The sequence below is a fragment of the Phoca vitulina genome, unplaced genomic scaffold, assembly GCF_004348235.1.
Source record: "Phoca vitulina isolate PV1807 unplaced genomic scaffold, GSC_HSeal_1.0 scaffold83, whole genome shotgun sequence".
Lineage (NCBI taxonomy): Eukaryota > Metazoa > Chordata > Mammalia > Carnivora > Phocidae > Phoca > Phoca vitulina.
In genome coordinates, this window is record NW_022589786.1 from 1,949,733 (window position 1) to 1,969,157 (window position 19,425).

The 19,425-nt window shown below is 40.9% G+C and overlaps 1 protein-coding gene across 1 annotated transcript in view; it reads right to left on the bottom strand.

Annotated features, from left to right (window-relative positions):
- Positions 1-19,425, bottom strand: part of HTR4 (5-hydroxytryptamine receptor 4) — a 165,848-nt gene that overhangs the window by 77,306 nt on the left and 69,117 nt on the right. Inside the window, exon 3 of the mRNA XM_032395324.1 lies at positions 671-796. Within this exon, the coding sequence (XP_032251215.1) occupies positions 671-796 (126 nt within the window). The remainder of the gene's footprint in view (positions 1-670; positions 797-19,425) is intronic.

Genomic DNA, 19,425 nt, shown 5'->3' on the forward strand with positions numbered 1-19,425 from the left:
AATCGCCTGGTGAATTTTTATAAATATTAATGCCCATGTCTCTTCCCAGATCAACTAGTTCAGAGACTTTGGGTGACTAACCCATCCATGCACCCCGCCCCCAGGGTTTCAGATAAAATAGAGGACTCCTAGTTAAATCTCAATTTCAAAAAAACAACGAGTAACTATTTAGTAGTATGCTCCAAATACTATATGGGACATATTTACACTACACATCAACAATTTTCAAAAGGTCTTCAGATGATTTTAATTGCAGCTGGGTTGAGACTCATGAAGTGGAAAGAGCAGAAAACACACGTTTAAATACTAGATCAGTCACTGGGCAGCCACCCTTTTTCTGAACCACTGATGAAGTGGGGGGGTTAGATTAGATATGTCCTCAACAATTGTATGTATGTATATAGTGATCACACCTATTACCAACCCTCCCCCACGCCCAAAACCCGAAGTTGAACACAGGAAAAAAGATGGGACAGAGATGCATGTAAGTGCTTACACTGGTTATGTTAGTCATGGGAAATTATGTGTGATTTTTCCCTGCTCTATTTCACAACATCATTTCCCTTTCATAATTACAATTATAAAGGAATTCATAGTTCAGACTGTGCTGTCCAGGGAGATCCTAGAACTCTACCCCGGTTTCCTCCTGAGGTCCCCTCCTGCTACTCACCTGAGCTGCCTGTCCCTGCACACAGCCACCATCACCAGCAGGTTCCCCAAGATGGCCATCAGGATAACCGCTGAGAGAAATGTGAGCAGCACGACCTTCTCCGCTGACCCAAAACCCTCCTTGGAACTGGAAGACACACATGCGCACAGGAACACGCACATACACATACACATACACAGAATTAAAGGAAACTCTGAGACACGGGAAAGAAAATCAATTTTTCCCCTCATTTATCTTCAGGGAGGTAACTTTAGCATCAGCAGCTGTAATACACATTTATTGTGCACCCAGTGTATTCCAATGTCTGTACCTGTCACTTTACATGTTATCCTAGTTAACTCCTACATAAGGAGGAGGAGGCTCAGAGACAGAATTAACTACCCTGAAACTGCACAGTTATTCTCCATCAGAGAGCCTGTGACTTTCCTTCAGAGCTCTTACCTCAGCTTGTGCTCAGAAATGTATTTGGTTGATTCCTGTTTTGTGCACTTCCCCAGCTAGAATGTAAGCTCCATGAGGCAGAGACCTTGTCTGTTTTATCCACTGATCAATTCAATTTCAATGCATCACTCACATTTGTCAGATGAAGGAAAGATGGAGTTGGATGAATGAATGACAGTAACTTGAACCAGGGTCTGCGTGAATACAAGGGCCACCCTCTCTCCAGAACCCTATCCCTGCCCATGTGGAAGCTGCTGTGTACAGACGGGCTGTCCAAGGGATAGGTCATGGCTTGAAGATTGTTCTGATAAAGTTGACCTGAATAAACAGATCTCGGATTCTGTGAAGTCCATCGCAAAGACAGCAGCCAATCAATATGCTCTGGGGGCTCCTGTCACTGCCCTGGACCCTATTTCTTTTGGTGCCCAACATCACAGCTCAGATCTGTGTTCTCGTCAATTTCAGCATCTGATTTGGTCCTATAAACCCTGCCCTCCTAGTGCAAACTCAGCATTTTGTTTTTCTTAATTTGGAAACAAGTGTCCACATCAATGAAAGCATAAAATCTGAAGGTTATTAAGAAGCTATAAGAAAAAGTTTTATTTTTAATAAAGTAGTAATAAAATTCTCTTTCTTAATGAAGTTTCAAAGGATCTCAAAACTCTCAGACCCAAACCCTACATTACAATATGGAGAAACTGAGGCCCAGAAGGGAGAACTGAATTGGCAAAGTATATTAGCTTCTGATCTGGGAACAGCTCCTTGCCCTGTGAGCCCACCACTGGAAACACAGGGTCCCAAGAAGCAAGAAAGAGCTGTCTTTACTGAGCTACTTCGACGGAAAACCAAGATGGCTGCTGGCCCCAACCAGTAGCAGCCCACCATGTTCTAGCTCTAGCCTCCTCCAGAATTTTTTCCCTTAGGCATGGAAGACAAGATGCCAACTGGAACAAGGAACCAGTATTGCAGTGGTTGGAAAACCAACAAGCTCCTCCACTCTACTGACAAGTGTTTTGATTGAATGATTGAAGTTGTTATGGCTAAGGGTTCATGAAAAGAAATTCAACTTATGTTCATCCAAATCACTCTTCCACACCTAAATTCCAGCTTCCAACATGTTACAAATATTGGACAGGGCAAGATTTAACTCAGGAGGAAAAGGCTTCAATAGGGTGATATGGCTACCCCGAACTAATTTGATCTTAGGCCATGTGGATGCAGGTAAAATGTCTAACAAAGGAGGTGACAGTGGTTTTTCTCCTTGTCCTTCTCAGAGGCTCTGACTGAGAGCACTGCTGGAACATGTGCCTCCCCCCAAAGCCTCTGTACTTGCTGTGCCTTCCTCCTGGGATGCTTCTTTAGCGGCTGGCTTCTTCTTGCCATTCAGGTCTCAGATTACAGTTAAACCCCATTTAATGTGCCACAGCCAACAAACATTGTGCATTTTCTTTATAGCACTTGTTCTCTGAAATGACTTCTGTTGTTGATTACTGTCTGTGTCCCACTCCCACAGAATGACTTTGGTTCTCTTTTTCACTGCAATTCCCAGATCCTAGCACAGTGTCTCATCTGCAATATGTGTGTACAGGTATGTGTAGTACATGGGAAGTACTCAATTATTTTCTAATTTAGTGCAAGAAAGACAATGTATTCATAACGGTGAGGTTTATTCTTCAATGTCTTTGAAGACTGGCTGAAGGAACAAAGAAGATTTTGCCTAGAGAAGAGAAGACCCACAGATAAGACACAAAAGCTATTTTTAACTAACTGAAGCACTGTCATTTGAAAATAAGAGTAGATTTATGCATTCATTCATTCAACACTATTTTCTGAGCACCTACTCTGCATTAGGCATTGTTGTATGTCTTACAGAAGCAGAGATAAGTGAAACAGAGAATAGTCAATGAATAGATAAAGGAGAAACTATGTAAAGTATCAGCCGGCAATACACACTACAGTAAAAAATCTAGGAGGGAGAGGAGGACAGGATGCCAGAGGGGGATGAAAGGCTGGCTATTTAATAGGAGTTGTCAGAGAAGGCACTGTGATAGGGTCATCAGAGCTGATGCCCTCTAGGCTGCGGAACTAAGTGGGACCAGTGGTCAGGTTGGAAGCCGTGGCTCTCAACTTTGGTTACATAGTAAGACAAATACCATATGATTTCACTCACATGTGGAATTTAAGAAACAAAACATAGGGGAAGGAAAGGAGAAAGAAAATAAGATAAAAATAGAGAGGGAGGCAAACCAGAAGAGACTCTTAACTCTAGGGAACAAACTGAGGGTTGCTGGAGGGGAGGCAGGTGGGGTGATGGGGTAACTGGGTGATGGGCATTAAGGAGGGCACTTGATGTAATGAGCGCTGAATCACTAAATTCTTTTTTTTTTTGTAGTTATTAATTTTATTATATTATGTTAGTCACCATACAATACATCATTAGTTTTTGATGTAGTGATCCTAAATTCTACCTCTGAAACTAATAATACACTATATGCTAACTAAATTGAATTTAAATAAAACTTTTTTTTTTTTTTAAATCACCTAAGGAGCTTTCACAAATGCTGACGTATGGGCTCCAATCTCTAAGACATTGATTTAATTGGTCTCGGTTTTGCAGCCTAAATATTGGAATTTTTAAAAGCTCTCAAGTTATTCTGATGTGCAACCAAGGTTGAGAGTCACTGCTAGAGAAAGGTAAGATTTAGTAACAAATAGTAAGAACTTTCTAACAACTAAATATGGTCCGCAATAGCTTCCTGGTGTTGTTTTGAACTCCCCAGCTTGGGACAGAAATGTTTAAGAATACCTATTATACCACTTTGCACCCGTTAAGATGGCTATTATAAAAATAAAACAAAACTAAAAAATGACCAGTGTTGATAACCACGTGGAGAAAGTGGAACCCTTGTGCATTCTGCTGGAAATGTAAAATTGTGTGGCCCCTGTGGAAAACCATTTCTCAGAAGAAACTTTCTCAAAAGTGTCTCAAAAGACTACCATAGAACGACCAGATGATCCAGAATTCTAGTTCTAGGTATAACCCCCAAAGAATTGAAAGCAGGGGCATAAATAAATACTTGTATATCTATGTTTATAGCATATTATTCACAATAGCCAAAAGGTAGAAATAACCCAAGTGTCCATCAATAGATAAATGGATAAACAAAATGTGGTAATACATATTATGGAATATTATTCAGCCATAAAAAGAAATGAAGTTCTGATACAAGCCACAACATGGATAAAACTTGAAAACATTATGCTTAGTGAAATATGAAATAATCCAGACAAAAAGACAAATATTGTATGATTCCACTTATATGAAGAGCCTACAATATGCAAATTCACAGAAACAGAGAACTGAATAGTGGTTACCAGGGACTTGGGGGAGCAGGGAATGAGAAGTTATTTAGTGAGTACAGAGTTTCTGTTAGGAAGAGGAAAAAATTCTGGAAATGGATAGCGGTGATGGTTGAACACCATCGTGAATGTACTTACTGTCACTGAATTTACACATTTAAAATGGTTATTTTACATATTAATGGTAAATTTTATGTTATGTATATTTTATCACAATAAAAAAAGGTTACATGGATGACCACATATCAGGATATTGTATAGGACTCCTGTGTTGGAGGCAGGTTGAACTGGCTGATTTTTGGTTGTTTTCTCGTCTATGGACAATGATCTGAACATATTCTTAGAACATGGATTCTCCATCAACCACAACCTCATCATTAGAACCATCTCCCCTGTGCTGCCTTTCCTCTTGTAGGAGAAAAAGCCAGATTCAGGAGATGTGGTGAACACCTCTGGCACCAGAGAATGTACATTTCAAATCAAAAGGCTATGTCAGGGTCAGAGAATCCCAAGTTCTGTGTTATGGTTCACTTGTGACGTCAATTAGGAACTAGAAATAGCTAAACTTTAAACTGTGAGTGACAAGCAAAATTCAAATCATGGAAGGAGCTTTTCTAATTAAACAGAACTGTCCACTGAACTAAATGTAAGTCCAGTAATGATAATTAAAATAAATCAGGAACCACTTCAGCAAAATCCATTTTAGATCCCTAGGTTACCTCTGACAGCCTCCAACCACTCCGTCAACTGCGACCAGGCAGTCCTCATCTGCACAAAGAGCTTGTCCACTCCACTAAATTGGTTCTTTGACAATTATGAGAAATTTTCCTTTCTCTTCTTCTTTTAATATTTATTTATTTTAGAGTGCGGAGGAGAGGAGGGGCAGAGGGAGAGGGCAAAAAAAAAATCTCAAGTAGACTCTGCTGAGCGCAGAGCCCAACACAGGGCTCGATCTCATGACCCTGAGATTGTGACCTGAGCTGAAACCAAGAGTCAGACCCTTAACTGGCTGTGCCACTCAGGCACCCCTCCTTTCTCTTCATTTGCTTTTTTCAGTTATCTCTTGATCTATTAAGATATACCACAAACTTGTTGGCTCTGTGTACCATTTTCTCTGCTCTTAATAGAAGAAAATGTTATGACAATAATTCTGGTTAAATTTCCACATATGTCAGTGTATGTGAAAATGGATTATAAATGACAAAGTATAATATAAATAAGTAATCATTGTTATTAATATCAGAAGCCCATATACGGACAATAGCTAAGGAAGTTTTAGGTTTGTTACATCATCCAGAACAATTGGTTTCAAGGTCACATACACACAGAATACACTTTCTCAGGAGTCAAGAACACTTTTCTCTTTTTTTGCACTGGCCATGTTAACAACAGCCATATAACTTCAAAGAAGTCACTAGCCTTCTCTGAGCCTTAGTTTCTTCATGGATCAATTGAGAAAGTTACATTAAATCTCTCATTTATCAAATACGTATTGATTGCCAGCCATATGCCAAGCACTGGGATACAACAGTAAAGAAGGTGACCAAGACCCTCCCTTCATGGAGTTCAAACTATTAATGAACAAAAACAATAAGCAAGTGCATAGCTAAAGAAATACAATTGGTGATCAGTACTTCAAAGTGACACTCTCAAACTTTAATGTTCATGTGAATCTATGGGGGAATCTTGTTAAAATGCAAATTCTGATTCTTTCGGCCTGGGATGGGGACTGGGGTTCTGCATTTCTCACAAGCACATAGGCTCATGAAGAGCATCACGGATGCCCATGCTGCTGCTTCATGAATCACACACACTAGACAGTAAAACTATCAAGGGTATTGACAGGATAATGGATAGAGAACAACTGAGTTGGAAACTCTAGATGATCAGGGAACATGGGACATGACATACATGCAAAGAATCCATGAGTTAGAGGAGCCAGGAGAAGAACAAGTGCAAATGTCCTAAGACAGGAAAGACATTTTGTATTCACTATTGTAGGAAGGGAATGAGCAAGGAATAAAGAATCTGGGGTAAGTTCTGAAAAGTAGCCGGGAGCCAGGTTCCTTGGGCTTTGTATGCATTGCTGAGAAGTTTATCTTCCATCACACAATAATAGAGAATGCAATGAAGTGATTTAAGCAGAAAAGTGGCCCTGGGGATGCAAATGTGAGAGAAAGAGAGTAAGCCTGTCAGGGGCCCTTGCCCAAGTTCAGGTAAGTGAGAGCAGTGGCTTGGAGTAGGGTTGTGGCCATGGGTGGAATAAAGCTATATTTGGGAAGTCAAGGGATAGGTAAAAACAATAGATCCATGGATGGATAAGAAGAAGAAATGGAAGTTCCATTTCTGAATTGCTTATCTGGGTAATGAGTTAGAAATTTCATGAGATGGGAAAAACATGTTGTATGAGATACCTATACGACATTTAAGTGAAGTAGTGCCTGGCTGGCTCAGTTGGAAGAGCATACGACTCTTGATCTTGGAGCTCATGGGTTCAAGCCCTACATTGGGTGTACTAAAAATTACTAAAAAAAAAAAAAAAAAAAGGTTTTTAAAAGACATTCAGGTAAAGATGTCAAAGACGCAATTAAATATGTGTGTCTAGAGTTCAGAAGGGATGGCTGGGAAAGAGATACACTTGGGATTTCCAGTGTTCTATGGGATTTAGATCCCGGGGGAGAGATGCAATCACCCAACAAGAGGGCCAGGGGCTTGATGAACTCTAATACTAAGCCATGCAGGAGAGAAGGAGGAACCAGCAGAGGAGAATGAGAAAAAATGCCCAGGGATATCTGAGGAACATCAGGTGAGTATGGTACTGTGGAAGCCAAGAGTGAAGAAAATGTCAAGTGGGATAGCTCCCCAGAAATACCATGGGACCACTTCTGGGAATAAGGAGAGACCAAGAGGCAGGGCAACCAGAGCAGTTCTTCTTTTTCTTTTTATGTATTGAATTCTGCAATAAAATTGTATCTGATGAGCAGGGTCCAGCCCTGGACCAATGATCTTTGGAGAATGTCCTCCTCTTCCACTCCTGGTAAGTCCCGGTCACATGAGAAACACCTTTCCCAAAAGCACATCCACACAGGATCCCAGACAGTTCAAAATACTCCCTATCCAAGGCTTCCTTCCCCCATCCTGTTCACCACTGCATGGTCCTCCGAAAGAACTGCAGGTAAATTAGAGAAGACAGTATTTATTTTCTTGCCAATTAACAGTCAGCACAAAGGATGCCAAGGTACTCTGACTTAAAAGACAGACCCTGACTAAAATTGGATTGTTTTTCTAGTGTGGATTTTATTAACCTTAAATGTAAGGTCCCTGTTGTTTTCAATAAAGATAAAAGTTTGGGTATTGGGGCGCCTGGGTGGCTCAGTCATTAAGCGTCTGCTTTCGGCTCAGGTTATGATCTCGGAGTCCTGGGATTGAGCCCCACATCGGGCTTCCTGCTCTGCAGGAAGCGTGCTTCTCCCTCTCCCACTCCCCCTGCTTGTATTCCCTCTCTTGCTGTGTCTCTCTGTCTGTCAAATAAATGAATAAAATCTTTAAAAAAAAAAAAAAGATTGGGTATTGACCAAGGCGGCCTTAGCTTTCTACTCAGCTTGACTAGACTTTAGACAGACTTCTCCCTACTCTAGGTTTCTGGCCTCCCTTTTCTTAGAGTATTTGCTTTATTTTTTTAAATTTGAAATACAGTTGGCATACAACATTATATTAGTCTTAGGTGTACCGCATAGTGATTCAACATTTATGTACATTACGAAATGCTCACCACCATAAATGTCGTTACAATTTGTTACTACACAAAATTATTGCAATATTATTGACTATATTCCTTATGCTGTACTTTGCATTTCTGCAACTTATTTATTTTTTAATTGGAATTTTGTGCCTCTTAAACCTCTTCACTTATTTCACCCACTCCCTCACCCCTGCTCTGGCAACCACCAGTTTGTTCTCTGTACTTAGGAGCTGCTTCTGATTTGGTTTTTTTGTTCATTTATTTTGTATTTCAGATTCCACATACAAATCATATGGTGTTTGTCTTTCTCTGTCTGACTTATTTCACTAGCATAATACCCTCTAGGTCCATCCATGTTGTCACAAATGGCAATATTTCATTCTTTTTTGTGGCCGAGTAATATTCCATGGTATATATATGCCACATCTTCTTTGTCCATTCACCTATCCATGGACACAGGCTGTTTCCATATCTTGGCTATTGTAAATAAGGGTGCAGTCAACATAGAGATACATGTATCTTTTCAAATTATGTGCTCATTTTCTTTGGGTAAATACCCAGAAGTGAAATTACTGGATCCTATGGTAGTTCTATGAGGACCCTCCATACTGTTTTGCATAGTGGCTGCACCAATTTACATTCCCACCTGAGAGGGCACAAGGGTTCCCTTTCCTCTACAAGCTCACCAGCACTTGTTATTTCTTGTCTTTTTGATGCTAGCCATTCTGATAGGTGTGATCTTAGAGCATTTACTTTAGAAAATTTGTAATTGTAAATTCTTTCTCTGGCCCTTTGGGATAGAAATATTTTTAAAAACCTTTTTCTAGTTTTACAAGCTAGAACGGCCTATTTTATTTTATTTTATTTTATTTTATCACGTTATGTTAGTCACCATACAGTATTGTCTTTCTCACGGACCTAGCAGCCATCCCTTTGAAATGTTACCGTTAAGGAAGACAGAGCCCCTACCTCCCAGTTTCTGTGGAAGGGCAGGAGCCTAACTTCCACAGACACATTGCTCTGAACTGTAAAACTACCCCGTTTCCTTGGGGAAGGCCAAATAGCAAACACAGATGGCCTGTGAGCCCCACCCCCACTCCATTCCTGTAAAACCTCTCCTGTCCTTTGTTTCAGCGAAATTGAGTTCCGACTGCATTCTGGTTTCTCTCCCCAATAGCAACAGCCTTGAAAAAGTCGTCCTTATCTGTTTAATTTTGTCCAGTGCAATTTTGGCTTTGACAGTATACATCACTTTTACAACTAATTATTTCGTGTGTGTACTGTCTTCATTACCTTTATTAGTTGCCACGAACGAAACCCACGACAGTTGGAGTACATACATGGGGCTTAAGCTCAGATAATGTTTGTGTTGGTGATATTTCTTATGTAAATTAATTTTTAAATGCCTTTTTAGGTAAAGCAGAAATAGTAGAGCCCATGGGTATGTTAACTGTTTTCCTCTATACCAATAACTTCAGAAATATTGTAACTGTAAACTTTTTAAAGCATACCCCATTTCCTGCAAATATATGCACTTGTTTTCTGGGTTTCTTGAGAGCCTGATGTACAAACAATGGCCAGACCCTATATAACAATAAAACTCTGACAGATAATGTCTGCCGCAACCAGCCCAGAAAGGTCAGGCCTTATTCAATGACGGCCAACCTCCGTATGTTTTCCCTCCAGACCGACCACAGAAAGACAAATATGCCCCCCAAACAAACATGAGAGGCTCCCCTTCTTGCTAGCTCACCTCTTGCTTCCCTGTGCCAACAACTTCCAATCAGAGAGCAGCTAAAGCCCTGCTGTTTTCACTATAAGCTTTTTATTTATTATTTTTAAAAATTTTATTATGTTATGTTAGTCACCATACAGTACATCATTAGTTTTTTATGTAGTGTTCCCTGATTCACAGCCAGTACTATAAGCTTTTCTACTCTCATGCCTGACTCTGAGTCTTTGCAAACTGCAATTGATGATGGCTGGGCCCCTAGCCCCCATGTTGTAGCCTCTGCAGAATGCCCCTGTTCCCATTAATGTGGTCTTCATTTATTCCCACGTTCTAGGTATGTTCTAGGTGTTCCACGTACTTGGAATCCTATTATTTTCAAATAATCTGGAGGAGTATTTCTTATTATTTGCTTTATTACTTTGGGCTCTTAATGGTAAGTTTTCAGGTCTTCCAGCTAGCTTTTTTTTTTAGGTATTTTTTTTTTCCTTAGAAAACCTTTCTTATAGAAAGACTAAATATGATAATTCATATAAAACTGTTCCATCATAAGAGCATCAGAGCATGGTACTCCAAAATCATCAGGGAGTAGCAAAGCTTGGTTAAAACACAGATTGCTGGGTCCACCTACACAATTTCTAATTCAGTACAGATGGAATGGGGCCCCAAATCTGCATTTCTAACAAGTTCCTGGGTGATGCTGATGCTGCAGGTCTGGGGACCACACTTTGGAGACCACCGACCTAGAGCATTGAAACAGGATGTCCTTTACCCCGCCCTCATTTCTCCATGGCAAGTTACTTTGTTTTGCCCCTAGGTGTGGAACTTCCTACTTGGAAGTGGGGAAATTCTGACATTGATTTATTGAGCACCTACTATATGGCAAACAATGCACTAGGGAGGTTTTCAATGCTGCCTCATTTCATCCTCACAATTACCATGTAATCTAGTATCAGGACGTCCTTTGTCGGAAGAGACTGGACCTCAGTGTGGCCAGGAAACTTAAGATCCTACAGCTATCAGGTGGTGCTTGGGGGACTTAAACCTATGCACTCTTGATTGCAAGCCCAGTGCTTTTCCCACTAGATTTTAAACATGCTCATTTGAAATTGAATAAAATTCCTTTAAAAAAAATCAGCTAAAGTTTGACTTTTTGTCTACAAACTTAATATCCAACATGATGATGGCCGCTAATATGCCTTGTGAAAATATGCTGGCTATAGAAAATGGTAGGGATAAAAAATCTTTCCGGGAAGAAGATTAGGCAAAATGGAGTTTCTACGCAATTCTAAAAAAATCCCCTTCTTTTGATTGTTTTTGAAGACCCTACAGAGGAGGGTGGGAGGGTGGTGGTAGTGGTTGATGCACAGCTGATGAAGGTCAGGTATTTTTCAAATGCACACTTGTGGAGGAAAATTCTAGTGGCAAGCTTTTAATAGGCTCTTCGAGGTCCTCAAAGATCACACATATGGGGCATGAGAGAAACTTCAAAGCCCTAAGAGGTTCTATCTGGATAGAGTATAATGGGAGTTCAAAGCTGCAAGGAATACAAAGGCTATCAGGATCAAAGACATTGTGTTCCCAGGCCAGGCCTGAATGCAAAGCCAAGCCAGGACTGACGTGATGAGGGGAGACCTACATTTGGGAAGATTCTCACTGCTGCACAGCGTGTTAACTATTGGGGCTTCCATTCTTTGTGGAAATAAAATGCTAAATGACAGTGCCAGTAAATTATACCTGAGAGGAGAGTCTCATTTCAAGAAAATCCATCCTTCCAAAATTGGAACTGAGAAAACAGCTTAAGAGATCATTTCTTTTTCTTTACAATATATTTTTTATCTATGTGCAAATTCGATGTAGGGTCTCTGGTCTGTTTTGCAAACACCTCTTTGCCCACAGTTGCTGAGGGTCCTTAATGTCCATCAGGTCCAGAAATGTGTTCCTTTGGAAGAAGATAAGTGGCATGTGTTCAGTATTTGGCTGATCATTCCCTTGAAATTATTCTTGTGGTTATAAGAAATCCAGCCCAGAGGAGAAAAAAAAAAATGTGGGCCACATGAGGCCTCTCCCCTGTAGTCAATCATTTACCCCGAGGATAAGGGCTCAAGGAAAAGCGGAATTTCCCATACTCTGATAACAACCTGCTCCCCATCCTTCTGCTATAGTTGCTTGCCCCCCTGTCCCTGGGCCCAGCTGCAAATGGAGCCAGCTCTGCATATTTTGCCAGGGTCCAGGCTGGCTGTTGCTAAGTATTCTGATTTCTCGCCTCACCTCTGCTCTGACAGTGTAAAATTTTTCTGCTCAAGATGAAAGAAGAAACTGCTTGGGGTTGCTCTATTATGGGGACAGCCAAACCATGGTCAGTGGGCCAAATCCAGCCCCCTGCCTATGTTCGTAAATAAAATTTCATTGGAACACTGTCACCCTCAATCCCTGATGTATTTTCTATGGCTGCTTCCCACGATAAAGGCAGAGTTGAGAAAGTATGATGGAGACTGTGTGGACTGCAGAAGCTGAAACGAGTTATTCTGACCCTTTCTGAAATGAGTTTGATGATCCCTGCTCTTCTGGAACCCACAATGAGTTTGGCCTAAAGAAGAATACGGTATGGAGACCCTCGGATCTGTGAGAACCTATTAAAAGAAACCTATGTCACTGGGAGTCATTCATTCCTCTGGATTTTTTCACTAAGTGAAAAGAAGCATCATTCCACTTGACCACACCAGAAACCAGGCATCTGACTCCATTTCTCCTCCTTTACCTAAGTCACTACCTACTTTGAGTAGCTCTTAAAACTCTTCACTCCTTTCCAGTCCACCGTCAATACCCTAATGAAGGCCCTTCTGTTATCTTTGCATCGACTACTATAGCTACTCATGTCCCACTACCTACTGTGTCTTCACTTCGTGGTCTACCATTGAACTCTCACCTCACCTGGGTGATGGCAAAGGCTTCCCAACTGGTGTTCCTGCTTCCACTCTTTTCTATACACAATCCACTCTTCACCCAGTAGACAGAGTGAGCTCTGTAAAATGTTTCGGTTGGAACATGTCACTTCCCTAACCACCGCCCTTGAGATGGCTTTCATGACACTCACAGTAATACCCAGAACCTTACCATGGCCTACATGGCTTCACAAAGCTGGCTCTTGGCCGTTCTATGATCGCCACCTTTACCACATTCTCCTTTTTCATGCTGCTCCAGCTATAAAGGCTTCCTCATTATTCCCAGAAGGAGCCAAGCAGGCTCCCCGCCCAGGGTCTCTCATTTGGCGCTGCGTCCATCTGGATCTCTCTAACCCAAGGGATCAAAATTACTCACTTCCTCATCCAAGTCTCTGCTCAGATTCACCTCTGAAAAGATGGCTTTCCTGACCACTAGATTTAACACAGGACCTCTCCTCTCACTCTCTATTCCCCTCTCTTGCATGATTGATCTTCGTCGCTGTTAGCTACTAAGTCCTTCTACACACCAGAATGTCTTGAATGTAATCCCACTGAGGGCAGACTTGGTCTGTTATGTTCACTGATGGTATTTCTCGCCCCTAAAACAGCACCTGGCACATACAAGTACTCAAAAAGATGAAGGAATAAATGAACAATTGGATGAATGAATGAATGAGTCACCCTTTAATTGGTCATCTGCCTTGACTCTTCCTCTTCCCAACCATTAGCAGCACTGAAGTTAAAATGTGTCACTTTGTTTATTCCAGAAGGTACTAACTCATGTCTCCCTATTTGTCCAAAATCTTATAATGCCCCCCCATTGCAATGGTGGTAAAATACCAAATATGACCTGATTTAACCTGGGCCCTACTTAGTTTTCCATCTCTATTTCTGACACTATTCCATAACCAGATCTACCGCAGAGAAACGCCCAAATCCCCACTCAAGGAGGTGGGACACACTTACTGTTCCCCTTTCTCTCCCTCCCCTTCTTTCCCTGGCAAGCCCTTGCATGTCCTTTGGAGCTCAGTTAAACATCTTCCTCTCTGGGGAGCTCCAAGAACTTCCTCTTCCTATATGTTTTACAGCACCTATAATTACATATCATAGCTTTTATCACACTATATTTTGATTATTCACTTAAATATATGTGTCATCTCAACCATACTGTCTTATTCACTTTGGTATCTGCAGTGCCTAGCACAACAAATACATATTAAACAAGTAAAAAAAAATGTGTAAGTTAACCCATGCCTGAAAGACGCTCAAGCCCTAGCAATCAACATAAAAACGTGTTTTGTTTTGTTTTGTTTTCTTCAACTCAGTATTTCTACTTAAGCTATATCTAAACTATTGTCTGAGTCAGGTAACCTAGGGCCACCAATCACCTCTTTGAGTTACAACTTATATAATTGTTGACACCATGGGCAGACTACCAATAGTTAACTAGTTTCCCTAGAGAATATTAGAAGCCTTTCTCAGGTACTCTGAAGGCTGACAATGCTTTTATTTATTTATTTATTTTTAAAGATTTTATTTATTTATTTGACAGAGAGATAGAGAGCACAAGTAGGCAGAGGGAGAGGGAGAAGCAGGCTCTCCACCGAGCAGGGAGCCGGACGTGGGGCTCGATCCCAGGACCCCAGGATCATGACCTGAGCCGAAGGCAGCCGCTTAACCGACTGAGCCACCCAGGCGCCCCTGACAATGCTTTTAAATCTATTTTCTAGTCATCCCCTGGGCACTGGAGTTGTTGTGAGGATTAATTAAGGAAATACATGTAAAACACTCAGGATATTGCCCGGCATATACTATATGCTCAATAAATGCTAGCTATTATTATTCATCTTCTCTGTTTATTTCAAATATACATACATGACATTCACACGCATCCTGGTCCTCTAACTCATAGCATAGCCAGACACCCAGCCTGGTCGATGACTGATCATTATGACAGCATGTTGTAATTTGGCTGGGGGGTTGTTGAAATAACAACCAAAAATATAGTCCAGAGAAAAGAGATAATGAATAAGAATACACTGGAATTTTTCCAGACACAGCTAGGAGAAAAGCAAATATGATAGAGCAGAGAACGAAGAAAACGTGCTAAAAGTGGGGATGGAGTTTGGAAGGTGGTGTGCAAATGTAAGAATTGGGGGGCCTATCGAGCTGCCATGAGCCTAAGAGGAGTGAAGGGTATCTAATATCTTGATGGGGCACAGAGCTTTGAAGAGAAAGACTCCGCATTCAAGTTTACCAGCATGTGCACACCCATTCACACTTACACACCCTGTCAGGTACAGAGTCCATAAGAGCAGGGTGGGGAGTGACGGGAATAGGGGAAGGCAGGCGGAGAGTAATTGCGGGGTCACCTGGATTCTCTACCTGCATGCTAGCAGACATCCCTAGAACAGAATCATATAAAGTACTGCTCATAAAGATGACCGCTTGGCATTCCAACCTGGTATACCTAAAAACTGTACTACAGTCCATAAATGCGTGTCCAGACTGCACATGACAAATGTAGAAATAGCCTTAAAAACTCATGCTCCAATAATTCCACTTCTAAAAATTCATCCTAAAAAAATACATTATTAGAACTGTTCTTTTTTTTTTAAGATTTTATTTATTTATTTGACAGAGAGACACAGCAAGAGAGGGAACACAAGTAGGGAGAGTGGGAGAGGGAGAAGCAGGCTTCCCGCGGAACAGGGAGCCTGATGTGGGGCTCGATCCCAGGATGCTGGGACCATGACCTGAGCCGAAGGCAGACGCTTAACGACTGAGCCACCCAGGCGCCCCTATTAGACCTGTTCTTAAAGACTCTGGTTTTTCATGGGGGCGCCTGGGTGGCTCAGTTGGTTAAGCATCCGACTCTTGGTTTGGGCTCAGGTCATGATCTCAGGGTTGTGACATAGAGTCCAGCGTCAGGCTCCACGCTCAGCGTGGAGTCTGCTTGAGATTCTCTCTCTCCCTTTCCCTCTGCTCCTCCTCCCATTTCTCTCTCTCTCTCAAATAAATAAATGAGATCTTTAAAAAAAAAAAAAAAAAAGGAAGACTTGGTACATTATAACTCACAATCATGTTGTTTATAATTGGAAACATTGGAAACAACCTAAATGTCTAAATTTGGGTATCAGTTACATAAACAATCTCTTATTTATTTAATATTTCACAGCCATTATAATCCAGGTTTGAAAACAATATTTAACAACAGGAGAAATTTCTCATAAATATTGTTCAACGCTAAAAGCAGGTATGACAGAGTAAAGTACAAGTTCAATTTTCTATAAAAATGTTGTTTTACATATGGGTCCAGAAAAATATCTATTGAGAGATTAACTTTTGACTCTTTTCTTAAAATCACACACACAAAAAAAGACTAGAAGCAATGAGTGGTTATCTTCCTCCTCTATCCCAATAAGATAACTAAAATCTGTGTTTTATCAACAATGTTGGTTATGGGTTTTTCAAGTTGCAGGGCTGAAGGCAGAAGTTTCTGGCACCAGAGCATAATCACCTGACATAAAGGCAGAAACAGCCAATTAAGGAAGGAGGGAGGTTTCCAGAGCTATGACATGAAGAAGCCAGAGGTTTGCAGACTCCAAAACCAGCAAGAAGGAACACAGCAGTCCCTCTCAGGACTCACAGACACCAACCACTAGGATCAGAGACCCCGGGGTCAAGGCTGACATAGAAGCAGCAGGTCCCTTCCAGGTACCCAGTAGAGGTGGCCAGCTATTCTGGCAGTGGTGACCACAGTGGACTGGAATGCAAAAGGCCCAGCTTGGTCCAGAGAGAAGAAGAGGTACACAAAATATCTGAGATTGAATTTCCCCTTGAGATCCATCTTGAAGGGCTCATTAAATTCAGAGATTAAAAGAAATGGGGCATTTCTTACAGCTGAATTTTGTAGAGTAAAATCCAAATGCAAGCCTGGTAAGTACATGTGTACCACAAACACATAATCTACATACTTACATATACACACATAGGTACAGGTAAGGGATTCATATATAGTACCTAATATTTACATATGTAATAATCTATAGATTATACTACATACAACCCATCTATTGAAATTATATATATACATAACAGTTGTCTCTAGATAATGACACTCCAGAAAACCTGAATTACTTCTTTATACTTTTCTACCACTTCCAGCTTTCCACATCAAATGTGTAATGTGTCCCTAATGCACAAAACTGATTTTTCTCAAAACACAGTGCCTATATCTAGCTCTGCTCCTAAAATCGCCTTGATTAGTATATTGCTTCGGCAAGTATTGTTTCTCCAGCCAGTTATTCAACTTACTAATTGGTGTGCTTAATTTCAAAAGAGTTATTAGTTGCAAATGTAGCTGTAAGCTGTGGAGCTTACTTAAAGGAATCGGTTCTCTCTTAGTGTTTGCCCATCCACCTGAGGCTGCTATAAAGAAAGAATAACGCAAATACTTTTTCCAAATTTTCCTCCCCTCTTCCGTGGATGTTTGGGTGTCTCCAATTTCCTCTGGAATCTGACCACTTCCCATCAGTGGCACCATTAATATTAGTCTAAGCTACTATCATCTCCAACTTAGTCTCTTTCAAAAAACCCTGGTCTTTGATCCCCAGCCCCTATGGCCTATTTTTAACATACAAGCCAGAGTTTTTGCCCTGAAAGTTAAGCAGACAGTGTGTGCTCCCTGCCCTATATTCGTCAATGGCTTCCCAGCTCATGAAGAATACCTGAAGTTTCTACTGTGACCACCTCGTAAGAGCCTTCTCACTATTTCTTCAGTATGTCAAGTGCACTCTGACCTTTGCACCTGTCGTGTTTTTCCCCAGAAACACCCACAGACAACCAGTGGGTTTCCTCCTGGCCTTCAGTTAGGTCTCTACTCAAAGCAACCTCCTCAAAGAGGGCTTTCCTGACCATCCTAACTGATGCAACATGGGCCAGCATCTCAGATTCCTTCCATTGCTTTATTTTCCTTCAGGGCATTTATCTAACATATTGTATGTTCCTTTGGTTTCGGGGTGTCTATTGACGGTTTCCCCGTCAACAAATTGTAAGCACTGTGAAAGCGGAGATTTTGTCTGTTTTCTTGGCACACAGTAGGTGCAGCCGTCCCCTCTTGCCCGTGGTTTCATTTTCTGTGGTTTTGGCTACCTGCAGGCAACCGCACTTGGAACAGATGATCCTCCTGCTGACAAACCGCCCCATGTCAACAGTAGCTAGCGCGACGTCACAATCCTCCATCATTCCCCGGACTCCATCCATCACAAAGGCATTTTCTTATCTCATGTCATCACAAGGAGGGGGAACGCAGTAGAGTAAGATATTTTGAGAAACCACATTCACATAACTTTTATTACAGTAGATTGTTGTAATTGTTCTATTTCATTTTTACTTATTGCTGTTAATTTCTTACTGTGCCTAATGTATAAGTTAAACTTTATCATAGGTATGTACCTATAGGAAAAAACATAGTACAGATAGGGTTTGGTACTATCCGTGATGCCGGACATCCACTGGGGGTCTTTGAATGCATCCCCCGTGTGTAAGGGAGGATTACTGTACTCAACAAATACAGGTTGTTAGGAAAATGTCATTTAAAACGTTGAGGGATAATTTTCTCCCATCAGATTGGGAGAACACTTAAGTTTGCAATCATATGAGTTGGTAAGTGCCTGAAAGGGCGCCCACAGGACTAGTGGAGGGAAGATACATTGGCAAAGCTTTGTGGATGCTACTTTGGTAAAATCTTTGAAAATTCTGAATGCACATTTTTCATGTATCTATTCTAGGGAAATGCTTGAACACTTGCTTAGGTGTAGAAGGACATGTGTCACTGTATTGTTTAAGAATGAACACTTGGGGCACCTCGGTGGCGCGGTGGGTTGAGCGTCTGACTCTTGGTTTTAGCTCAGGTTGTGATCTCAGGGTCATGGGATCGTGCCCCAGGTCTGGCTCTGTACTCAGTGTGGAGTCTGCTTAAGATTCTCTCTCCCTCTGCCCCTCATGCTCATGCTCTCCCTCTGAAATAAACAAATAAACTTTTTTTTTTTTAAAGAATGAACACTTAAAAATAGTATAAATGTCCACCATTCCAGGAATGATTAATTCAATCACAGTACTTTGATACCCTTAAATATTATGCAGATGTAAAAAAGAATATGAAGGAATCCACATACATGCAATGAAAAGTATGAAGACATGCATTGGTTTGATAAACAATGAAACCAGGGCAGGGACTGTGGGGTAGGGGCAGGAAGAGGTAGCTATTTTATTAGGGGATTTTGATTGTATTTTATACCTTAAGGTGGGTCACAGGCACACAGGTATTCTTTCACTTTCTTCAGTAGCTTTTGCTATATTTGAGATATTTTATTTTTTAAAATGAAAAACATATATATGCACTTATATTTCATATATAAACAATAAAATCATAAATAAAATATTAATGAAATAATATCTACCAGACACATGGTTAAATGAAAAAATCATAGAGCAATACACATGATACCGTAAGAGTCTGAAGGAAAATTAAAAC